Raw genomic sequence first — 21,972 nt, 5'->3', positions numbered from 1 at the left:
TATAAAGATGTATTTAACAGGTTTTAAAAAGTCCGAAAAGTTGTTTAACGAGTTTTAAAATGTTCAAAGACTTATTTGTTTCAAAATTTTGTCCAAAAATTTAATCCCAAACACTAAGTCCTTAGATTTTTTTTAAATACTTTTTCTAGTATAATAAGTTGATTGTGAGATGGGATTTGCTTAAAATAAATAATTCTTTAAACTCCGAATGACAAAACAAACATTTTCATATGCCCTTTTGAGTACGGACCACGACGAGCACTTGAAGAAGCCTACGCTTAGTGAGTTTCAGGCCTAGCTCTATCAAGTTGAATTTTTTGGGTGTCGGCATGATCCGAAAACATCTGGCCTAAAAAGATCTGAGAATATCTGGTGAAACAAAAACACCCAGCCTAAAAGAGCCTGATCATACCCTTATTTAACCTCAAAGCAGGCTGTCTAATTTTTTGCAAAATAGGAGATAAACAAAAATACCAATTGAAAATTTTTGATTCATCTATCATTATAGACAACACTAACAAGGATAAAGTCACAACTGTATAAAAAGAAATTGATTCATCATCTGTAACATCTACCCATACTGCGTTTCCAATCAGCGAATTCATTTTTGGGTCATTTTTCAACTCAACTTATAACGGAATAATAAGAACTGGGTCGTGTAATTTCGTTTTAAAATGAAACTCTTTTCGAATCATTATGGAATCAAATTAGAATTCCTATTTTGATCATTTTTTTAATTGTATCAAATCTATTTTATATTTTAGAGTGAACAATAATATTATAAAACTTTTACTTTCATTTTAACTAATTAGATTCCGTAACATGTTCACTCAAAAAATTGATCTTATTGAGAAATCGATGTCTTACTCCATAACTTTGAGGGAAGAAGAGAACAAAAGCCTGACAAGAGTTAGGTCAGATTTAGGTGCCAAACATAACCCATCATTCTGTCATGTATCCTCGATGAAATTTCATTCTACAGAATAACCCTAACCTAAAAATGAACTAAATTCGAAATAAAGCAAAATTTACTGAAGTATTATTCTATTAAAGAATAATGAGATGAGTTGGATACATATCCAGATTTTTATATTCTATATATAGAAAAAGAAAAGAATTTTTTTTGTAACATAGTTGTAAATTCCTATAACATAATAAATCAATGACTTTTGTCATAAGAGGAAGACATTTTTTTTTCAATATTCTTTGATTTCTAAACCAAGGAGGAATAAGAATCCCTTTGTGACCACGGATGTTCAAATACTGTGACTCCGGGCTATCTGCAAAGCAGATGGTCGTCCTGGAATTAGTCGACTCACATAGTGAGTTGGATATCCAGGTTAATAAAAAAAAAGATGCATTATTAATCATGTAAAACATCGAATAAAATAAATAAAGTAAAGCCGACTATCGAAATCGAACTGTTGACCATCGCATTACAAATGCAATGCTTTGAATTAGTCGAGATTCATACAATCTGACACCATCATCCACCGTTAAAAAAACATATGTTTAAACTCATATAACCATTTGTGGTAGAGCGACATCGTATTGTAGTTTCCAATTAAACAAAAGTGTGGGGGTTAATACCATTTTTGATTGCTATGTTAGAATTTGGTTCAGCAACAACTTCTTCATCGGCATCGTATCATCATCGTCATCCGTACTGCTCGCGTCGAAAGTAATCTGAAGCAAAAGCAGCGGCGGGGGATATCTTGTATTGATCAGAGAAGATTAGGGGGTGAAAGAGATGGGAGAAGGGGGTGAAGATGTGAAGGGACCAAACGAAGGAAACCCTAACTCCAAAGATCATGATAATCTGCAGTTGTTGAACGAAAAAGTCTCTTCCAGAAAAGGCAAATCATGCAAAGGATGTTTGTACTATTCATCAACTCTCAAATCCAATTCTCGCAACCCTGTTTGCGTCGGCATCACCCGTTCCCTTCCTAAAGGTACTCCACTTCTCCCTCTCCTTCTCATAGAATATTTTTTGGATGCTTTAATTTCGGATTCTTGATCTGGGAATCATGTTAGATTTTGATTCTTGATTATTTGATTTTGGGTTGATATTATGGAATTCACTTTGTAAATTAATCCAGACAAAGTCGTTAATGCTTATAATTATGTCAAACTGGGATTGGGTTTGCGATCATCACGTCAAACAGATTATATTATCAATTTTCGAATGATATTGATTTCAAGAATTTTGAGGAAAGAATTGCTGAACAGATTTTTCTTTATAATAAGTGCTATAAGTAGAATTAATGTCGGTTCATTCGAAAGAGATTCCATGTCAATTTTGCATTCCACGACCTAAAGGTTTGAGATAAAAGAATCAAAAGTATTGCAAGTAAGGATCAATATGGAAGAGAAAATTTACACATCCTTATACACCTTGACGTTGTGTCATTGGGCTGCTGGGAATTGTAAAGCTTTTAAGCTCTTTTAGATATGGAGTAATATGAATATGTTGAATTGGTTAGGTTTCTGTTTTGCTGAAGGTCTTCCCTTTTGAGTTATCTTTATTTGCAGCTTGGCATGATTGTATCTATATTCTTTTGCCTTAGTGAACACATTCATTTCAATTTTGATACTATATTTTTTATACAAGTCTGCAATTACTTTCTGTATGATAAATTTCGTTAGTTCTATTTTTAGGATTGTGAAGCATGGAGTCTATCAGATTAACCCCCCAAAAAAAAAAAAATATACATGATAAGCAATTTAGAAGAACAAAAATTTCAATTCTCAGATCACCATTTTCTGTTTCTGTTTTTATAATGGATTAGGGTAATAATTGTGAAACGGTTAATTTGCATTTAGGCATATAACTATGTCAGTTTGTTTTCAACTGATTTCGAGCAGTTGGGCAACAAAAAGTAGAAGGTGATTAACTGGCTTATTTGAATCGGGATGAATTAGTTTATTAACGGGCTTAACAAATACCGGCCACTTGATTTATTAGTCTGATTAATGGGCCTAGCTACTTAACTCTGTGAAATGCTTATCCAGGAATTAGTCTCTAGTTGAAGCTAGGATGACATATCACTTAGACAGCTGATTAAGCATCACTATGTGAGGATTTTTAACACTGAAAAAAATGAAAAATTGGTGTGAGCAAGTCTGCTTGGATGGGGCTAGATTGGAACTGCTAGAGTTGTAAAAGGTAGGAAAAGAGTCAAAGAGGATGAAGGAGGAAATGCCCTCCAGTCGTGTGGTGTGGGTCTGAGACCACTGTCCAGAGGCTGGCAGTTTATAGATTAAGCAGTCACTTAAACTCTTTATATCAGCGGAGTGTTCTATATGCAAATTTTAACTTATGGTCGTATCGTACTACAAATAGCACACTCTGCATTGGGTGTTCTGTATGATGCCAACATATAGCACCAAGTTATAGCTTTAATGGTTGGATCGTTTAAGGTTTCTTGTTGCTGTACCTTTTACTCCCATCCCACAAAAGAGAGCTACATTGTGATTCGATATACCTAGTACTTTTACAATTCAGATTGTTAGAATTTTGTTGAGAAATTAGTGGCTACAATTTTTATTTTGCAGTATTTGTAAATTATATGGTTTAAAGTAGTTACTAAAAATAAAATTTACTCAAAAGGATTTGTCCTGTCAGGATTTTTGAAGTTTAAAAGTAGCCAATTTACATCCAAAGTCGAAATCTAGCTGTTACATTTGAGAAGGGGGCATATGTTTCCTCTTATATATTTAACCAAATGGGAGCCTGCAACGATCTGGCACTAACATTAAACTTTTCATTTCATGTTTATAATCTCAGAAATAACTGCTGGTATCATCATCTTCAAGTTCTACTTTTACAAAATTAGACAAACTAAGTTAACGGAAACACAATGAATTATATGCTTTTGTGGCTTTCTGCAATTAACACTTGATTTGCATGGAATAACATATGTGGTGAATTAAATTCAGTTTGGTCATTTTAATCCCTTGAATATAGATGTGGTGATTGGGGGATGCTTGTAGAAGTTTAAGAAATCAATGCAAAATAATCTATCTTGACAGGTTTTATGGGCGTAAACTTCCAAGAAATTATTTCAAAAAGTTGAGTTTAAACCATCCTTTGATCTTTATATTTTGTAGACAACTTAGTTCCATGGCATCGCCATTACGTCTTTATAAACGGTGTTTGTTGAACTTTGCTTTGTTTAAATTGTAACTGTTTTACATTTGATGGCTAAATCATGATCTTGGGGTGTAATGGTGGTATCTGTAGCCTTTTGTCATTATTATTCTATGTGCTTTTAAAGTAAATTAATCAAACGGACACCATGGACTGGTCTGGAAACAGTATATGCAAACTTCATCAAGAAGAAAACAAAGGATTTCTAACCACTCTTGCTTATAAGGAAATCTTGTATCAGTCGTACTCTATTGGATACAATGTCAGTAAGTCGTGGAAAATGAATGAGACTGAACTTATACTCATAGGTTAAATTGTCATAGAATGTAGAAATATTTAATTAGCTTTTTCTATATTTCTTCTTTTACTAGTATTTTCTCTACTAAGTGCTGGATTTACCTTGAGGGTAGTTTTGCTTGTTAAATTACAAAATATTTGGGATCCTAAATTTGAACTTTTATGACTAGCACCTCGCTACTACGTTGGAGAATCTGAGATGGAAGCTTCAAAAGAGGGTAGGAGCCTTGCTGATTTCAGATATGGTTGTGTTGGTTACTCCGTTTATTCAGATATGAAAAATCACAGTGGGGATGCACAAGAAACACAAAAGGAGTTGCCAGCCTGTGTTGGTATCGAGGTCCTCTCTCTCCCCATCATATATGTGTGTGTGTATATATATATATTGTTTATGTGGATGGATGTTCTTGGTGCCTGAGTGGTTGCATTTACTTTTCATTCTGATATGTGTATGTTTGTTTAATGTGCTGCTATTTTCTTTCTGTGTTTGCAGGTTCTGGTGGATAGAAAAGTTAACAACGCTAACTCTACTCCTCATCATGTGCATAACAAAGGTAAAGCGTTTGACTAGAATCATGATCTTAAGTTTGTTGAGAGTTCCTATTACCAATTGTTACGGGTTAATTGGACTTGGCCTCCTATTAGATGGCACATTTTTGTGACCATTGGTTGGCATTTGAGAGAACTCTAAAAAAAAATTGTTCATTTGATATACCCTTTTCTGTCCTCTATATAATCGTCATCCTTATATATAGTTTTGCATTATTAAGGACGATTCTTTTTCTATTTACAACAATTTAGCACTTGTACATTATGGTCTAGTTATTGTCTTTTCCTCAAAAGGGTAAATATTTTTCATATTGATTTTTACATCAAAACTGGTTCATTTGAATTTCTAAGTCAAATTATGGCGTTCTTGATTTTCTATTGGTGGCTGGATTATAAAAGCTTACACATCGATGTTTTTGAAGATAACCATGCAATTCCACAACCACGAGTAAACAGGCCAGCTCAATCTGCAGCGGATGATTTCTTTAGCAGGCAAGTAGTTTTTTGTGTCTATGCTTTCTCTCTATTTGTTCAAAGTTTAACATTTTAAGATCTATGTATATAGTTTTGTGATTTGTTTAGTGGGCAAGTAGTTAGGGGCGAGCCTGTTAGGAGCTGAGCGGGCACCCATGCACCCGCTCACTTGATTGTTGCTAGAGAAAAAAATGTAGTTGTCTGAAAGGTGCACCCACTTGATTTTGACGGGTGACCGTAAAAACTAAAATTAAATAGGGGGAATGGTTGGATTACCACATCATATATAAGAGGTCACTGGTGAATCTTTCACTGGTAAATTTAGTTTTACTTTTTGTTAATTTTTTTCCCATTTTTATTTTTATTTTTCAATGCCAATTCATCTTAAAAATTATTGCTTTTTATCTCATTTTTCGAGGCAACATATATATATTTGAAGGATAAAGGTTGATTCCATTTTAAAAAATGTATTTTTATTCTTTAAATCCGCCCAATTGACTTTTCCCTAGGTCAAACTCCAATGACTCTCTTCCCCAGGTCAAACCTTAAAGGTGCACCCACAAAAGAAAAGAAATCCTAGGTCCGCCACTGCAAGTAGTTGCTTGTGTTTGTAGTAATTGGAACAGCTGTGCTTATATATAGTTTCCTTTTTTGTGATTTAAAACAGATTTACGAGAAATGCAAATGTAGTTGCATCAGGGGTAGCGAAGAACGTGCGTAAAGTTGGGAATCAAATAAAGGAAAGCGTGGATGACATTTTGTATCCTTATCGAAGACGACCAAAGTAACAAGGAAATAACGATTGTAGGAATGGACATTCTTTATCCATACCAAAGACCCACACTTTACTACTACTGATGATCAAGAGCAGTAAAGAAAAGAAGATGAATCATCAAGTCTCTGTCTCTAGTTTTAAGGATGCAAAACATTTTCATTTTGTTCTCATAATGTCTTGAAACTAAAACAGATGGTTATGCATCCTAATATTATTTTTGTACACCGACTGATAATTGCAGATATTAATGAGTTTCATGGGTTACTTATAATTACTGTTTCTTTGTTTCTTTCATATACAAATAATTGTCACTACTTTCTGTTTCTTTGTTTCGTTCATTACTGATTACTGACACAAACTGGGCAAACATTTACCTGGTAAGAGTCCTTTTCTCACTTACTTTATTGGATAAGATTTTCGGTCATCAATATAGCGTTGTATAGCTTATCAAAATGGCGGGTAGGTAAGTTTCTTACTTGGTAAGGGACAATATAGCTTATCAAATAAGTTCCAAGTCCTGTTAAGCGGTTTCCAAACAATCCCCAAGTTACAAGTCTTATTAAGTGTTTCCAAACAATTGCTAAGTTACAAGTCTTATCAAGTGTTTAATCCCTAAGTTATGTCTTATTAAGTTGTTCTCAAACAATCTCTAAGTTATAAGTCTTGTTACAATATAGCTTATCGAATAAGTTACAAGTCTTGTTAAGTTGTTTCCATGTAATCTCTAAGTTATAAGTCTTATTAAGCGTTTAATTCTAAAAGTCGATAAAAATCCACTGACTATATTATTTATCGTCAAAAAAAAAAAAAATTCTACTGAAAGCATTTTCATGTAAGTTTGACGATTACAAAATTCTTTTGTGTAACCAAAGTTTTGGATCACTTGGAGGTTTATTCGACATGAAGCTTATTCATTTCTTGTCTTTTTAGCATGCTTTCCAATGTCGGATTTGACATGCAGAAGTTGTGAATTATTAAATAATTTAGGATTAATAAATTCAGAATTTACAACACTAAAATAAACTTGTTAGTTCTAAAAGACACTTTGTTAAATGATGAAAACAACGGAATATAAGCAACTATGCACCAACATTTTGGGTTAATAACATGTTTTGGTACCATTGCTTCCTAAATTGTTTTTATTTTTATTTTTTAAAGTATATATAATATATATATATATATATATATATAATATGGGGCAAATGCAACAAATAAACGGACACACCCTCCTCACATTTGGTAAGGTTTGAACTCCTGGCCTCCTAGAAGGCCAAGAACTATGATACCACTAGGGTAAATTGTTGTTTTCAGCATTTAGTCTTTTTTAATTGTGCAATTCTTAGAAGATTCATGAAAAGAAAAACTACGAAGCAATGAAAGATAAAAGAGGACCACAAACCCATGCTTAAGGAACTCTTAATGCATCTCTATAATCTATATCTTATAGTCGATCTTCAAGAGCAAACGTAGTGTTTTTTGAGGTATCAAATTCGGGCTGTAAGTGGTAACAAAAAAGACTGTTGGTTTTTCTGAACTGAACATAAAGTAATTGTGGGAGACAAGATAGAGGACGATTTTGGTTTTGTGCCATATGTTTTTCCAAACGGGGCTACCAATTATGTGTCTAATTAATCCGCACATGGAATAATCTTATTATGAAACAAGTAATTTAGTTACTACACGTCGTAGTCAGGGCAGTTAACACGTTAACAACATACCAAACAACTCTAAATGGATATTTTTAGCAAGAGAAAATGCAAATCGAGAAAAACAAAACAAGAAACACTTCTTTCCCGAGTCTATATATACTTGTATATATGAATGTCAAACGATGAATCACTTATACGTAAATTATGGTTACCCAGACATGACAACAAACTCACGTCGCTAAACTGTCCAAGTAGTCTCCCAGATGCCGTCATCAAGTAACAACAATGGTATAACAGGTAAGCGAAGAAAATGAAATATTCTAAGGGGATGTTTACCTTATACTTACCCTGTAAGCGCTTAACGATAAAATTCAACTTTATCGCTTACTTATCGTGTAAGATTTTAGTCTACCGAAACGACATCATATGTAACAATTTACTTAGTAAGTGCTAACCATGGTAAGAGTCATCACCATCACTTATCGAGTAATACTCTCGATCCTTGCCTTCGCTCTTACCATATAAGATTATTGGTTTTTGTCATGTTCACCCGATAAGGTAATGTAACTTGATAAGCGTTTATCCGAGTAAGCATTTGATAAACAGCCCCTAAATAACATTACTTGAAAGGGAATTTGATTTAATAATACATACAAAATAAAAATTATTGGAATTTCTATTTTACCAAATTACCCTTTACCGATTTTATATACTATATCTAAGACGGTTGTTAGAATGGAAACAAGAAGCCCGTCTAGCTCAGTTGGTAGAGCGCAAGGCTCTTAACCTTGTGGTCGTGGGTTCGAGCCCCACGGTGGGCGCTTCTTTTTCCTTTTTCTTTTTTTTTACGTTTCGTGAAAGCTTCTAACGAAAAACGTGTATGGAATCGGGCTTCAATCAACCGACGACGGGTTAAGAAAAAACCTTCAAAATGAACCCTTAATCCACTCCTCCACGATTCCCGATGACAAACGATAAAAGCCCACAAACCTAATCTTCTTCTTCTTCTTCTTGTTCAATTCAGATTGGAAATCCATTTCATTTCATTTCTTTTCTTTTCGATCAAGATTCTTTTGTTTTTGGATTTTGTTTGATTCGTTATTTAGGGATCTTTTCCGATCGAGGGTCTTCAATCGCTTGTTTGTTTGTAAGAAGTTATCAGTTCCGTTTCGGATTCTATATTAATGGCCGCTTATGCGGCCTGTATCCGGGCCGGAACGAAACTAAGATCCGTCCAGGCCATTGATTCATCGGTTTTTAGAGGCGTCTTCTTCCCCACAAGCCACCTTTCATCTTCATGGTCGTTATCTTCGTCTCATTTTTATCCGAGTAGTAGCAGATTTGATTGCCGACAGATTTCTCAACTTGTTCAATCCAACGGCAAGCGCCTATTTCTTGTTGATACCCTAGCGCTTGTAAGCCTATTTTCCCTTTTCGATTGATGGAATGAATAAAGTTAACGTAGTATTTGTTTTGGTATATAATTTTTGTTTTGGTGTATGTGAAATGTGTTAATGCTTTGACGTGCATTTTTAGGTTAGAAGATTAGAAGGACAAGGTGTACCTTCGAAGCAAGCGGAAGCCATTACATCTGCAATCACTGAGGTTTTGAATGATAGTTTGGAAAATGTGGCTCAATCTTTTGTTTCCAAGGGTGAAATGCAAAGGGTTTGTTTGTTTCTTTTTCTATGAATTAATTGGATTGATTGAGTTATGTTGTGTTTTTGGTGATTAAACTCAAATTGTTGTGGATCTGTGTTATTCTTTAGATTGAGATGACTCAAGATGGTAATTTGGGGAAATTCAAGTCCCAAGTACAAAGCTCTCAGGTGATTGGTTCTTGTTCTTCCTTTTTGAAGCATGTCTATGACCCTAATCATACACATATTGCAATGTTGCATCCTTTTTATGCTGTAAATTCTTAAAGGCCCCAGATGAAGTTGAAATAATCATCCAGATTGGAAAATCATTAGTGGGTGTAAATCTTATAAGTGAATTTGAACATGGGTTAAGAAGCATTTGTTTTGATACTGATGGAGAATGTGGCTATGGATGACCCCTTTCTTTTATTACATTGGCATCTTAATTGGAGGTTGTAGTTGACATCTAGGTTATCCACATGATGAGATAGATTTTACTATATTGAAGGTGGGTGGAAGGGAAATTCTTGATTTTGTATACTTTAATCATCTTTTGGGAGCCTATGAGAGGATATATGTATAAAATGTAACCTAGAATACCCATCACATGAAAGAAAATCCTTATTGAAGAGCTCAAATGGGCAATATGCTGGATAAGAACATTCACACACCATTCATTTAGGATTTGCATCCCCCTCAATTAGGATGATGATTTCTGTTGAATTGTGCTATCAAAACATAATTTGAGTTGTTGATTTCAAAAGGGATAGAGATTAACCAAATATTTCTGAAAATTTCACACGGTTGTGCAAATATGTAACAAATGAAACATCACACTTCATGTTCTCCTTGGTGATCTGCTGATATTTATAAGGCTAATTTTATCAATCCAATTAGAATGTTCTCACTGAGGATCTTTTAATCTCCTTTATCTCTAGTTTAGTTAAACCATGTATAACCAAGTTTAAGAGATGATGACTTGTAGAAGATCCCTGATTTAACTCTCTACTTGCTTCATCTGGGGAACCATGATATAATAAGATGTTTTCATTGTAATTGATCCTTCAACAAGGAGATGGTTGTAACGCACAGTTGTACTCTTCTTTCTACTGCTACCAATATATTATTTTGAACATGGTTTTTAGTGATCATGCACTCTTCTATATCTATCCCCGAGATTTGATTGGTGTTGTTCCACAATGCAAACTTATTCCTATATGACAATATTTGGCTTCTTGGTTTATTCCGAGGAATACTCTTGTGGAGTAGGATTATGTGGCTCATTTGTTAAATACCAACTCTATGTTTTTCTATAAATGAGTAGCATGATGTCCGTTCTTCACTCCACTGGTATTTTGAGTAGGCATCTCATCCTTGCTATAAATGTTAATAAGTACCCCTGGAGTTGATAAGAACTCCATCTTCATCAAATTTAGTAGACGTTATAAGTTCCATCTTTCTTTGTCTCACGTTGTTTACATATGTTCTTTCCTTCTAAAATTTCGTTCAATTCTTTCGTTTATATTTTGGCATTGGGTTTGTTAACCTTTTTTCTTGAACCTAAATTTTCTATTTGACAAGGCCTGATTATTATATGGTTAGGTTGATCACATGGACTTTTATTTGTAAGTTTTGATGAATGTTTTAGTCAAATAAGACAATATATGTGAAACAATTTTTTGTAGCATCTATGTTTAGTTTATTTGGGTTCATTATCAGATGCCTAAACTATAACCGTTTGCTTGTTGACGCTCTTTTTTTCTAGTTAGTTTGATTTTGGGTATTTAGACAGGCTAAGTTTGGTCTAACCTGAATTTTCTAGTTGATAAAATTTAATGGATTGCCTTAACCGTGTAGGAATCTGTGGACGCTGTTCAAAGTCATAATTTTTAAGTTGTGCATCTCAAATGCAGCATTAACACCATCTTTTGTGTTTTTATCTCATGCTATATTTTGTGTTTTTTGTCAATCCAGGAATATATTTTGTGTTATATGTTACTCCCATGGAATCTTGTGGACCAAAATTAGTGTTATCTACGGGTTTGTTGGTTATTAAGGGTGTGTTTGGTACACGAAACAGGACAATACAAAAATTTGTTGTCCCACGTTTGACACGACATTAGACTTCGATAGGACAAGACCTGAGTGGGACAAAATTTTATTTTTTTTTCTGTCCCACCTAGATAGGTGGAACCAAAGAAGGGAGATGGGACAAGATCGGTAAATTACTAAACTACCCATGTCAAATTAAAACCACAACCTTCTACAAGTCAAATGCAGGCTGATGGACATGAGCATATCATCTTTCCTGATCAAAGTGCAGTGCTGTTCTCTTTGATTTGCTTATTTTGGTGGATTGTCTTTCAACTCCCTAGTTTAACCAACAAAAGGGATTTTTTTGGAATTTCTTCTTCCAACCAGTTGGATTCTGTTAATCTTTTTGCAGGAAAATCATTTCTCATCATTGCAGCGTGAGACGGAGAAGTTGAGGAACGATATAGAGAAGATGCGCAGTGAGTTGAGGTATCCATGATTGACTGACGACTATTGATTCAACTACTTCTAGCAGCATATGATTCTGTGATCGAACATACCTTCAAATTTTGATCGGATTTGCTAAAGATGAAACCTCTTCATCGCTCATCAAATCTCTATTTGTAACTCGAAATTAGTTGATTATTGATTTTGATTGTGACACAGGTACGAAATTGACAAAGTCACTGCGGGACAGCGTCTGGATTTGAATCTTGAAAGGGGGTAACGAGATGCATCTCTTTTATTTTTTGAATAAAGTGATCGAATTTTTGAACTATTGTACTTGCTCTTCGTTCCAAACTAACCATTGTTGGCAAGAACCAATTATTTTAATGCAAAAAAACCCTAGCATTTTTTGCCCAAAATTGCTCAATTTTGCAAAGTATCGAGTTTTTGGTGCATTTTATTAAAAACCCAACAGATCGTTTGCAACAAAAAGATAAGCACGATAGTTCAAAAAATCATAACAACCCTTTATGAACGTTGTATGTTAGTGCACACTTTCTTTTGAAGTTACATATGAATGAATGCAGGAGAATTCGTGACGAGCTAGCAAACCAAAGCCAAGAAACTGCTAACCTCACAAACAAGCTTGATCGGGTGAGTAAACGTGTCCTCTTTTATCGCGGTTTTATTGAAAATAGTTTGACTAAAATGTTGACTTACGGGAACTGGTTTAGGAAATTCATTCGTTAAGAGCTCAATTGGAAGCAGCGAAATACGATGTGATCAAGTACTGCATAGGTACCCTTGTCTCGATTTCTGCTGTTGGACTGGCGGTGTTACGTATACTCATGTAAAACTGTAACGTTTAGCGTTAACACATAGAGAAAAAAATATTCACGCGTTTTATATTGTTCGTGATGAATGAAGATGAAAATGTAGCATATTATAAACTAATTTTAACCTTAATGAGTTTGTTCTTTCCCTTCATGCTCTTTGTTTTTTGATGATATTGCTTCTGCCCTTAGAATGGGTGTATATTGAAAGTGAGCAAATCTCGTAACTATTTGGATTATTAAAGGATATGACATTAAAACAAATTAAACCAAACGCATCCAATATATCATATTTAGAAGCGGTGTGTGAGGGAGTTGGAATGGACATAAACTCTCTTTTCCCCGATAGATGAAGAGATTGTTTTCATTCAGACCCGATTCGAATAGTATTATTTCCAAACTCAACTTGGTTCGTTCATCAACACCGACGATCTTTAGTGAGTTTAAGGAGGTGTAGTTAGCGCGCGCATACACACATATATATATAGAAAGAGAGGGGAAGATCAAATGTTAATCAACAATTTTGTGTTAACTTTGCAAACCATGTCAACTAATCAAATTCCATTCTTCTAATAGGTTTATGTCATGTTTACAATTTAATTACAAGAATAATTTAGTAAATTGATTTGATATTAATATATATATATATATATATATATATATATATGTTATTGTACATACTTTCAGGACCATTTTTGTCATTGTTGCATAGTTATGAATTGGTTTATATTAGAGTTGTTCATGGATACTATTCTTGAAAAAATTGACCGGCTCAAGCTAGAATATTAAAATTAATATTTTTTTTAAAAAGTGTAAGAAGCCCGACTTTTGACTAAATTACTACTACCGAGTACCAAACGTCTCTCAAGTATATATATATATATATATATATATATATATATATATATATATATATATCATATGTGATATCTCGTATAGTACGTCTGGAATCTCGATCTTGAAATATTTGGTTGTTGAAAAATTCAGACTCTACATGTTGATAAATCCTTGGAGAAAATGTGCATGCACCGTATTTTGTGAAACTATGACCTTTTTAAACTATATAGTATATACATTGTTATGTTGGAAGAAGGATATGTATATTGAAAGATTTTATATAAGTTTTCTTTTTTAAATGTAAAAGATTTTTCAGACCCATTAGCCTCTGGATAAGTTGGCTCGTTTACTGGATGGGTATGGACGAGTTATCAAGTCCGTCAGAATACGCTAAAGATTGATTTACTAGGCACGTTACACAAAATAATAAGTTAAGGTCATAACTCATCCGTATTGATCACCTCTAGTTTATATGATCTTCTTTCCCTTTGTATTATTCATAGTTTTCTTCAATCAAATACAATGACAGAAGTTTTTCTCCATCGCCTCTATCAATTGATTGATTATTATTACTGAAGATCAAAAAATAATAAATTATATCTACTGCAAGACCCACCCGTCGATCAGGGACGAAAGTCGATCTTAGTGATCCGACGGTGCCGAGTGGAAGGGCCGTTGCTCAACGGATAAAAGTAACGATTTGGGTACTGTCTCGGAGAGAGGCCCAACGTGCCTAACAGTATCAAGTTGTTTGAGTCTATCTAGCATCAATGAGAACGACATTGTTGTAAGTTTGATTGCCATTTTATTTGTAATTGGAAAATACTCGTGATTTTTAAATAAGAATCCGATTAGACCAATGTTTACTATCACTCAAACTTCACCCCGGAAAGAATCAAACAATTTTGTTGGTATGTTATTAGACTTGACATATATGTTGATTCGGTACAATCGATGAATACATCCGCTTGACTTGTGGGTGAAAAGATGCAGACATGCATGTATTCAGTATTTCTTTTATTCGAGTTTAGTTAATAATCGTACCAACCTATGAGTATATTTACACGAAAACGAACTTATAATAAAAATTCAGTACTTTTTTTAAAAAATAATGTTATAATTATTTAAAGTACAATAAGTACCTAATAATTTTAAATTAATGTTGTGTTTTCTTTAAAAACATGGTTCAAAAAAAGTTCTTGAATTTATTGTATATAATATTGTTACTTATAGAACACAAAGAAATTATTCGTTTAAAGATTTTTCTTGGTAATCGTGGGTTTTGGGTCAGCTTACACACACCGACTAATCTCTACGTGACCACGAATGGTCTCGAGTCATTACATGTGAACCTCGGGGCCATAAGAGCTTTCGTAGTGTTTAAATTCAAACACGGAGTAGATGAGAATTTCCATTATGCCATTCTAAGGTTTAACCACTGTATCATTTGTTTAAAGTTATTAACATGATGGGATGATTATAACATATTAAAATTAAAAAAACCTAAAATAAATTGTTTCCTTAAAATAAAAAAAATAGTAAATTATGATTTATATCGTTATGATTTTTTAATAATTTTGATTTTCATTCTTATGTTTTAGAAAGTGTCATCTTCGCTTCAATGGTTCGTAATTTATTGTTATTTTTATTTTTGGCTATATTTTCTACCTTTAAGTATAAGGGACCAAAACAGTAATAAGGTATAAACCATAAGAACCAAAACAATAATATATTGTAAATTATAAGAACAAAAATAGTAATAAATTACAAACAATAAAAAAAGAAAAATTGAAATTTTTAACAATTCATAAGGACAAAAATCATATTTTATTCTAAGAAAAATAAGGGAAGGCGTGCTCTTTCGTAGGTAGGTGGACTGGACCGCATTTAGCCCACTACCATCGAATCCTATTCGTTAACATGTCACTGCACACCAACTTGTTCATTAGGGTTCGGGTCCTATGCCCATTGCTCACGAATATCCCATTTAACGTGTATTCCATCTCTATTTCTCTTTTATAAACATGATAAATTTAGTAATGACGGTGGTGGTTGTGATGGTGGTGATTGTGGTGGTGGCGGCAACAATGGTGGTGGTCGTGGAGGGAATGTGAAAAGTTTTTGTTATGGAAGAGGGGGAGTTAGAGGTGGAGGTGGGTGGTGGTGAGGATGCGGAGGACGTCCTTCATCCATAAAAAATGACAACGAAAAAAGCATGCTAGAAATAAATCGAGTATATGATCACCCAATTGATTGTTTAATTACCTGTTTGCTCCATTTTCATCAAACTGACAATTCAATTGATTGTACGAGTTTCAAGAGTGTGCCAATAAAAATGTGGTTTTAGAGAAGCAAAGACACGTTATATAACATCAGTCACACTTGGTTTGCTTTCGACCATGTGCTATGTTCGATAAAGATAAACGCAAATAGTAAATTATGGTTTTCGTTCACGGGACATGGAAAATACAATAAAAAATGAAAAATCAAATAAATTTGATTTGGTCGTGTGGTGGATGTTGGGATAGTGTCCAACACCTCACCTCACATTATTTGATGCATACATGGAGCGTCCATGACCATACATGTGTGATACTTGGTGTGACATGAAAATATGACACTTTTAGTCCCTCACTTTTTTTTTTTTTTTTGAAAAAGAACAAATGAGGCCCAATCAAGTTTCGGCATTACCATCACCCGATTGAGAATCAATCATATTATTAAAAACGTGATCATGACAAAAATCGTTAATACAATGTAAGAGCAGGGACGTTCCAATCTTTTTTGAGGCACCGCTACATCCAAAACTTTTGATTGCATTGCATAAATGATATAACATAGAATATATGTTAAGAACAAATGGGGTAAACCTAAGACGATTAACAATCTGAAACTAAACTTAAACCATTAATAATTTGAACATAAAACCAAAGAATTAATGGTTTGAACCTAAATAATTTCGACTATAGTTTTATACAGGTCGATAACAAGACCATAAACACATGTAAATTTGGGCCTCAAAATTTCTGGAACCATGTTCAAAATCTCACATTTAACATGTTAAGGAACGACCCTGTGTAAAAGGAAGGACGGAGTTACATCAAAAAATTTAGTACAAGATAAATAACGAGAGTGTCTAGCAATTAAGTGAGCCGCTCTGTTGGCTTGTCTCCCAATCGCATGGATAGTCCCTCACTTAGATATCACAATTCTCCAAAAACCTCCTCCAACTTGGAAAAAGTAGGAGAGAGAATGAGAGATGATGAAAATTCTTTAAAATTGAAAAACTTCCCAAAAATAATTACTGATGAAAGGAAAATTATTTTTTATTATTCCTACCAATATTAATCCTTGAAATTAAATGTATAGAAGAGAGAAATATATTTTATGAAAAATATTAAATATTTTAATAATATAATTTATATTGTAATCTCCATAACGGATAAGTTGCGTTGGAGATGAATACAGTTCTTTTTTGGAGATTTTGACATACCATTCTTCGTTTGGAAGAACCTTTTGGAGATGCTTTTATACACAGCTGTCATGGGATTTTTTTTTTCATTTCTTCATGGTGGTTACTGATTGCACTGTGGTTAGATATTCGGAGTTGATTATATGAAAAACTGTTACCAATTGTTGTAAAGACCGGAAGAGTCGAATCTGAATCATTTACTTGTCCTAACAAGGGAACTTGTCTAAATTTTCAACGCAGATTTAATAGTATAAATATTTACTTTTTGTTGATTTAATTCTCTTATAATGTAATACAAAACATCGCCTTTGAACTCCAGTTGAATATAACGTTGTTCATGTGTATTTTTCTTGAAAAATCTACACTGATATAATTGGAATTTTTTTAAAGTATAATACTTTAATAAATAAAAAATTTAAAATACAATATTATAATAAAAAATATGTAAGTGCAACTCCATAATAAAAAAAATGTAAGAAGGGTCTGTTTGGTTTACATAATTGATGAGAGATTTGAATTCATAAAGGGATTTTGATTGGAATCGATTTGAAATCATTAGTGTGTTTGATTTATAGTATTTTGAATAGAATTGAATTTCATTATTTATAGTTTTATGCATATAAATAATTATAAAAATAATTGATTACATTTTTGTTAATCGATTATTACAAAATAAATGTTTTTAACATTTTTTAAAATCTTATTGTATACAATCCTACGAAATTCTACAAAATCCCAAGAAATCCTGAACACTCCCTAAGAATTTTAAAATACTATGTTTGAAGAATTTCAATTAAATCCTACAATTTCAAATCCAGAAAATCCAATAAACGAAACATGGAATTGAAATGAATTTGAAATGTTATTTCATGTACTAAGCCCCTTAATTTTTTTTCTAGATTTTTATTAATTAAATATTGATTTTATCAATTTTTTTACCGGAAAACCTTTTTTGCACATGAATATAATAATTCATGAAAATGAATGGTTTTTGATGAATTTTAAAAAATAAAATTATTTATGTGGTAAATTGGATGGTTTAGAATCAAAAAATAGACAAAGTAGAAGTAACAATTTCATCAAACTAGCATACACTAAAGACTCTCTCCTACTCGATTGAAACTGCCTACATAAACCTACATCACCCGGTTCACTTCAAAACCCGGTTCACAACACTTCAAGAACTCTGAACCGGAAGAGATACACCGCCGTCCACTGCCTCTTCCTTCTTCCGCCGCATTTCCAGAACTTTCCGGTGATTGTTAGAGTGAACTTCACTGGAAAATGTGGGGCTACAAGCAGGTCGGTATTCTGGTAAGAGCCGACCCGACTTATACCGAACTCCACATGCGTTACACAGTGTTTTGGCACCTAGTGGACCGGCTCGCCACTGTGGGGTTTTCTGAACCAGGCAATGGCTGCAACGCCGAGGCTGCGGCTGGCCGGAACCCGTCGTCTCAACCATCGCCGCCGGTTTTTTCTTCTTCTGCCTCTTCACCGGCGCTTTCCCCAAAATTTCTTCTAAGGCTAGCAGAGGTTTTGAAGTACAAGACGAGGAGGAAGAAGACGAAGCTGAAGAATCCGTCAACGGCGTCGACGACCGGAGTGACCAAACACGGCCGCCGGTACGACTCCGCTTACTTCTCGCTTTTTTATAAACCATGCTCTTAAAAGAAGGGTTTACAGCAACAAGAGTCACCGTTTCTGTCTCCAGTTTCCTCTCCGGTAACTTCCCCTCCGCGCATGTTAACAAGTATCCGCCGGAAAATGAGTCGTCAACGAATTGCGACACCCATTCAAGGTCAGCCACATCATCCACCTGTAACACAAGGTTAAAAACCAACAATCAAAAAACAAAAAAGGGGTCATTTTTGAAAGAATTCTCACCGGCAAACAGAGTTCCGTCTCCGGGACGGTGGTTCTGTCGTGGTTGTCTGTTTTGATCGGAGAAACAGAGGAGGGTTTTTGGTTGTTGGTATCATCTGGGTGTTTTAGAAGTTGGGAATTATCGTCGTCTTGGACAAAAGCAGCGTCTGTAGAGAAGTCCAGTAAGCCATCAACGAAGAAATCGTCGGCATTGAGGGGCAAAAAGTCATCGGAAAAGGAGGGTGGAAGATGGTTGAATTTGAAAGTGGGTTTGGATTGGGATTGAAGACAGTCCATTTGAATCATATGAATGGAAGAATTGGTAAAAGGGAATGGAGCTGAATAGCAAAAGAAAATGGGGGAATAAATGGAGTCTTATGATTGATGTTATCAAGGATAAGTAGTAACCCCACATGCCTTGCCTCACACAATAATAATACCACGGCTATATATATATATATGTATATATATATATATATATATATATATGTGTGTGTGTGCGCTATATTTCTAACCCTTCAAACCACAATTCCTTTTTTTTTTATTATCCTAGATATCCAACTCGTTATGCGAGCCGACTAATTTCAGAACGACAACTTGTTTTGCAAATAGTCCAGAGTTAACGTATTTGAACTTTCGTGGCCACAATGAGATTTTTATTCCTCCTTGAATTTGAACATGGGATCTCCTAGTACTTTTAACATTTGAAGTCAAGCTCAAACCAATCAGACACCACTCTTGTGGTTAATTCCTTTATTTTATGTAGAGGTCAAAACATTTTTTTTTACTTTATTTTATTATATCTTTATATTGTAGTTTATTACATGTGATAGTAAATAAAATACATGAGCGACCTTTGCCACAAATTATGTTGCGGGCCAAGTAGTCCAAAAAGTGTCAGGTTTCCTCAAGTGTATAATTAAATGTAATAAATATGTTTATATTGCTTTTTTTTTAAATTAAAGTGGTTCCGATTGAAACCCCAAGTATGGTGATAATCGATTCATCATGTAAAACATTATCTTAAAATATCTTAAGGGCATTTAATTTGAATGAACGGTTTTGAGGGATTTTGATTTTGTGTAAGTATTTGGAATCGGTGGGATTTGGATTTGGATTTGAAAGGATTTGGAATCTTTGGTGTGCTTGGTTTTTAGGATTTGGAATCGGATTGAATTTCGTTTTTTCTAAATAATTTATTACAACAAATTATAAAAATAATTAAATTACCTTTTTATTAATTGATTATTGTAAAATAAATGTTTTTAGCATATTTTAAATTACTAAAACGTACAGATACTATGAAATCCCACGAAATACCAACAACCTTCATGGGATTTCTAGATCCCATGTTTGTGGGATTTCAATGAGATTTCAGGATTCCAAATCCAAGCAATCATTCAAACCAAACATGGAATTAGAATATAATTGAATTCCAAATCCTATCTAATCCTACAAACCAGACGTGACCTTAAAAATAATAGATGTTACTTAATACCTTAAGTTCTAGCATTAAATCCAATGAGGAAAAAAAACTCTCTTGTGGTCAAAAGTTCTAGAATTAATACCTTAAGGTCAAAAGTTTCTGAAGGTCACATGTTCAAATTCAATGGAAAAAAAAAATCTTCTTATGGCCACAAAGGTTCAAATGCGGTGATTTCGGGCTACCCGCAAAGCAGATGGTCGCCCTAGGATTAGTCGGCTCGCATAGCGGGTTGAATATCCAGATTAATTAAAAAAAAGTTCTAGCATTAAATAAAAAATATGTGACATTATCTTAACATACAAGTTCTCACAGTATTCGTGATGTTTGAAATTCTCATTTGATTATACCCTTGTATATATTCAAAAAAGACTACAAATCTATGAGAATCAATATAAAAAATATATTTTTACATGATTATTTTCCATCAAAACCTATGATTTAAGTCACTATTTCTTATTTTCACATATGATTGTGTTCAGTTTTTGAAAAACATGGAGCTTTTTCTGTTCACCTATTGAAATGAAAAATACACGTAAAACCGATTTACATTGCAAGACAAATACATGTAAAACTATCATATATTAAAACAAAAATATATGAAACTATCACATGATGAAACAAATACAAATAAAACTATGATATTAAATATTTTCATGTGGATATTTTTTGTTACATAATTTTTTATTAAAAAATTCTGATTTAAATGCAATTAATTGACAAAAAGATTTTAAAAATATGGGAAAGCATTGAAGGGGACAATAGTCTTTTAAAATATTTATTAGTCAAATTGATAAATACATTTGGAAATAAAATCATCTTTTTTATTATAGTTTTTTATTACATTTTTCGTTTATCGGTTTTACAAATGCTGAATTTTGATTGGAGGAGAGAATAAATTTGGCATCTCCTTATGTGAAATAAGAACGCATGATGATAATCACAAAGGTGATATCTGATTAGTTTGAACTTGAGTTTTTTAGGTCTTAGATTTAAATTTAAGGAGAAATAAATATCTCATTGTGGCCATAGAGGTTCAAATGTGTTACTTTAGACTATCTACAAAGCAGGTGGTCGTCCTGAGATTAGTCAGCTCGCATAGTGGATTAAATGTTTAGATTAATAAAAAAAGACTGTGATTTTTGTACATGCTTACTTTTTTTCTTTCTGTAAGTACATTTATTGTTTTGGAAAAAATAGTTATAAAAGTTTATTTTCATCTGTCGACGCTTGCAACAATTATGGTAAGATGTTAATAAAACGGTTACGCTTGAGAAGATGCTTCGATGTTACTCAATATGAATATTTCAATATCAATCAAATTTTATATCTATACTATATTATAAAGCATTTGATAAAAACTCTTAAAAACCATTGTTTATGCATTAAGTATTGATTATTGATGCATATTACTTAAAATTCAAGATTACAAGTAAATTGTACGTATGTACAACTTATTAAAGCTC

General features: G+C 33.4%; 3 protein-coding genes and 1 non-coding gene across 4 annotated transcripts; 3 read left to right on the top strand and 1 right to left on the bottom strand.

Annotated features, from left to right (window-relative positions):
* Positions 1-1,591: 1,591 nt before the first annotated feature.
* On the top strand, positions 1,592-6,516 carry LOC112502455. Its single transcript, XM_025106367.1, has 5 exons — positions 1,592-1,952; positions 4,618-4,787; positions 4,941-5,001; positions 5,419-5,488; positions 6,138-6,516. Exons 1-5 carry the CDS (start codon positions 1,751-1,753, stop codon positions 6,256-6,258), a joined length of 624 nt encoding a protein of 207 aa, XP_024962135.1. The 5' UTR covers positions 1,592-1,750; the 3' UTR covers positions 6,259-6,516.
* A 2,126-nt stretch (positions 6,517-8,642) lies between these two features.
* TRNAK-CUU lies at positions 8,643-8,715 on the top strand. The gene has a single exon. It is a non-coding gene; the product is annotated as a tRNA-Lys (tRNA).
* Positions 8,716-8,779: 64 nt separating this feature from the next.
* LOC112527035 (protein FMP32, mitochondrial) lies at positions 8,780-13,002 on the top strand. Its single transcript, XM_025137519.1, has 7 exons — positions 8,780-9,309; positions 9,431-9,562; positions 9,664-9,723; positions 11,981-12,057; positions 12,235-12,291; positions 12,603-12,669; positions 12,750-13,002. Exons 1-7 carry the CDS (start codon positions 9,079-9,081, stop codon positions 12,867-12,869), a joined length of 744 nt encoding a protein of 247 aa, XP_024993287.1. The 5' UTR covers positions 8,780-9,078; the 3' UTR covers positions 12,870-13,002.
* A 5,210-nt stretch (positions 13,003-18,212) lies between these two features.
* On the bottom strand, positions 18,213-19,349 carry LOC112500798 (GATA transcription factor 5). Its single transcript, XM_025104384.1, has 2 exons — positions 19,045-19,349; positions 18,213-18,976 (listed from the first exon to the last, which is right to left on the bottom strand). Exons 1-2 carry the CDS (start codon positions 19,327-19,329, stop codon positions 18,335-18,337), a joined length of 927 nt encoding a protein of 308 aa, XP_024960152.1. The 5' UTR covers positions 19,330-19,349; the 3' UTR covers positions 18,213-18,334.
* Positions 19,350-21,972: the final 2,623 nt, after the last annotated feature.

This window comes from Cynara cardunculus, assembly GCF_001531365.2.
Source record: "Cynara cardunculus var. scolymus isolate 2C chromosome LG 1, CcrdV1, whole genome shotgun sequence".
NCBI classification, from domain to species: Eukaryota; Viridiplantae; Streptophyta; class Magnoliopsida; order Asterales; family Asteraceae; genus Cynara; species Cynara cardunculus.
Note: the sequence above shows the minus strand (reverse complement) of the source record. Positions and strands in the feature narration are given on the sequence as shown.

Excerpts from the sequence above, each read along its gene's own strand:
- LOC112502455 (XM_025106367.1), top strand. The coding sequence starts at position 1,751 with ATGGGAGAAGGGGGTGAAGATGTGAAGGGACCAAACGAAGGAAACCCT. Across the intron at positions 1,953-4,617 it reads CACCCGTTCCCTTCCTAAAG|CACCTCGCTACTACGTTGGA; the intron begins GTACTCCACTTC and ends TTTTATGACTAG. Across the intron at positions 5,002-5,418 it reads TCATCATGTGCATAACAAAG|ATAACCATGCAATTCCACAA; the intron begins GTAAAGCGTTTG and ends ATGTTTTTGAAG.
- LOC112527035 (XM_025137519.1), top strand. The coding sequence starts at position 9,079 with ATGGCCGCTTATGCGGCCTGTATCCGGGCCGGAACGAAACTAAGATCC. Across the intron at positions 12,058-12,234 it reads AAGATGCGCAGTGAGTTGAG|GTACGAAATTGACAAAGTCA; the intron begins GTATCCATGATT and ends ATTGTGACACAG. Across the intron at positions 12,292-12,602 it reads GATTTGAATCTTGAAAGGGG|GAGAATTCGTGACGAGCTAG; the intron begins GTAACGAGATGC and ends GAATGAATGCAG.
- LOC112500798 (XM_025104384.1), bottom strand. The coding sequence starts at position 19,329 with ATGATTCAAATGGACTGTCTTCAATCCCAATCCAAACCCACTTTCAAA. Across the intron at positions 18,977-19,044 it reads AGACGGAACTCTGTTTGCCG|GTGGATGATGTGGCTGACCT; the intron begins GTGAGAATTCTT and ends CTTGTGTTACAG.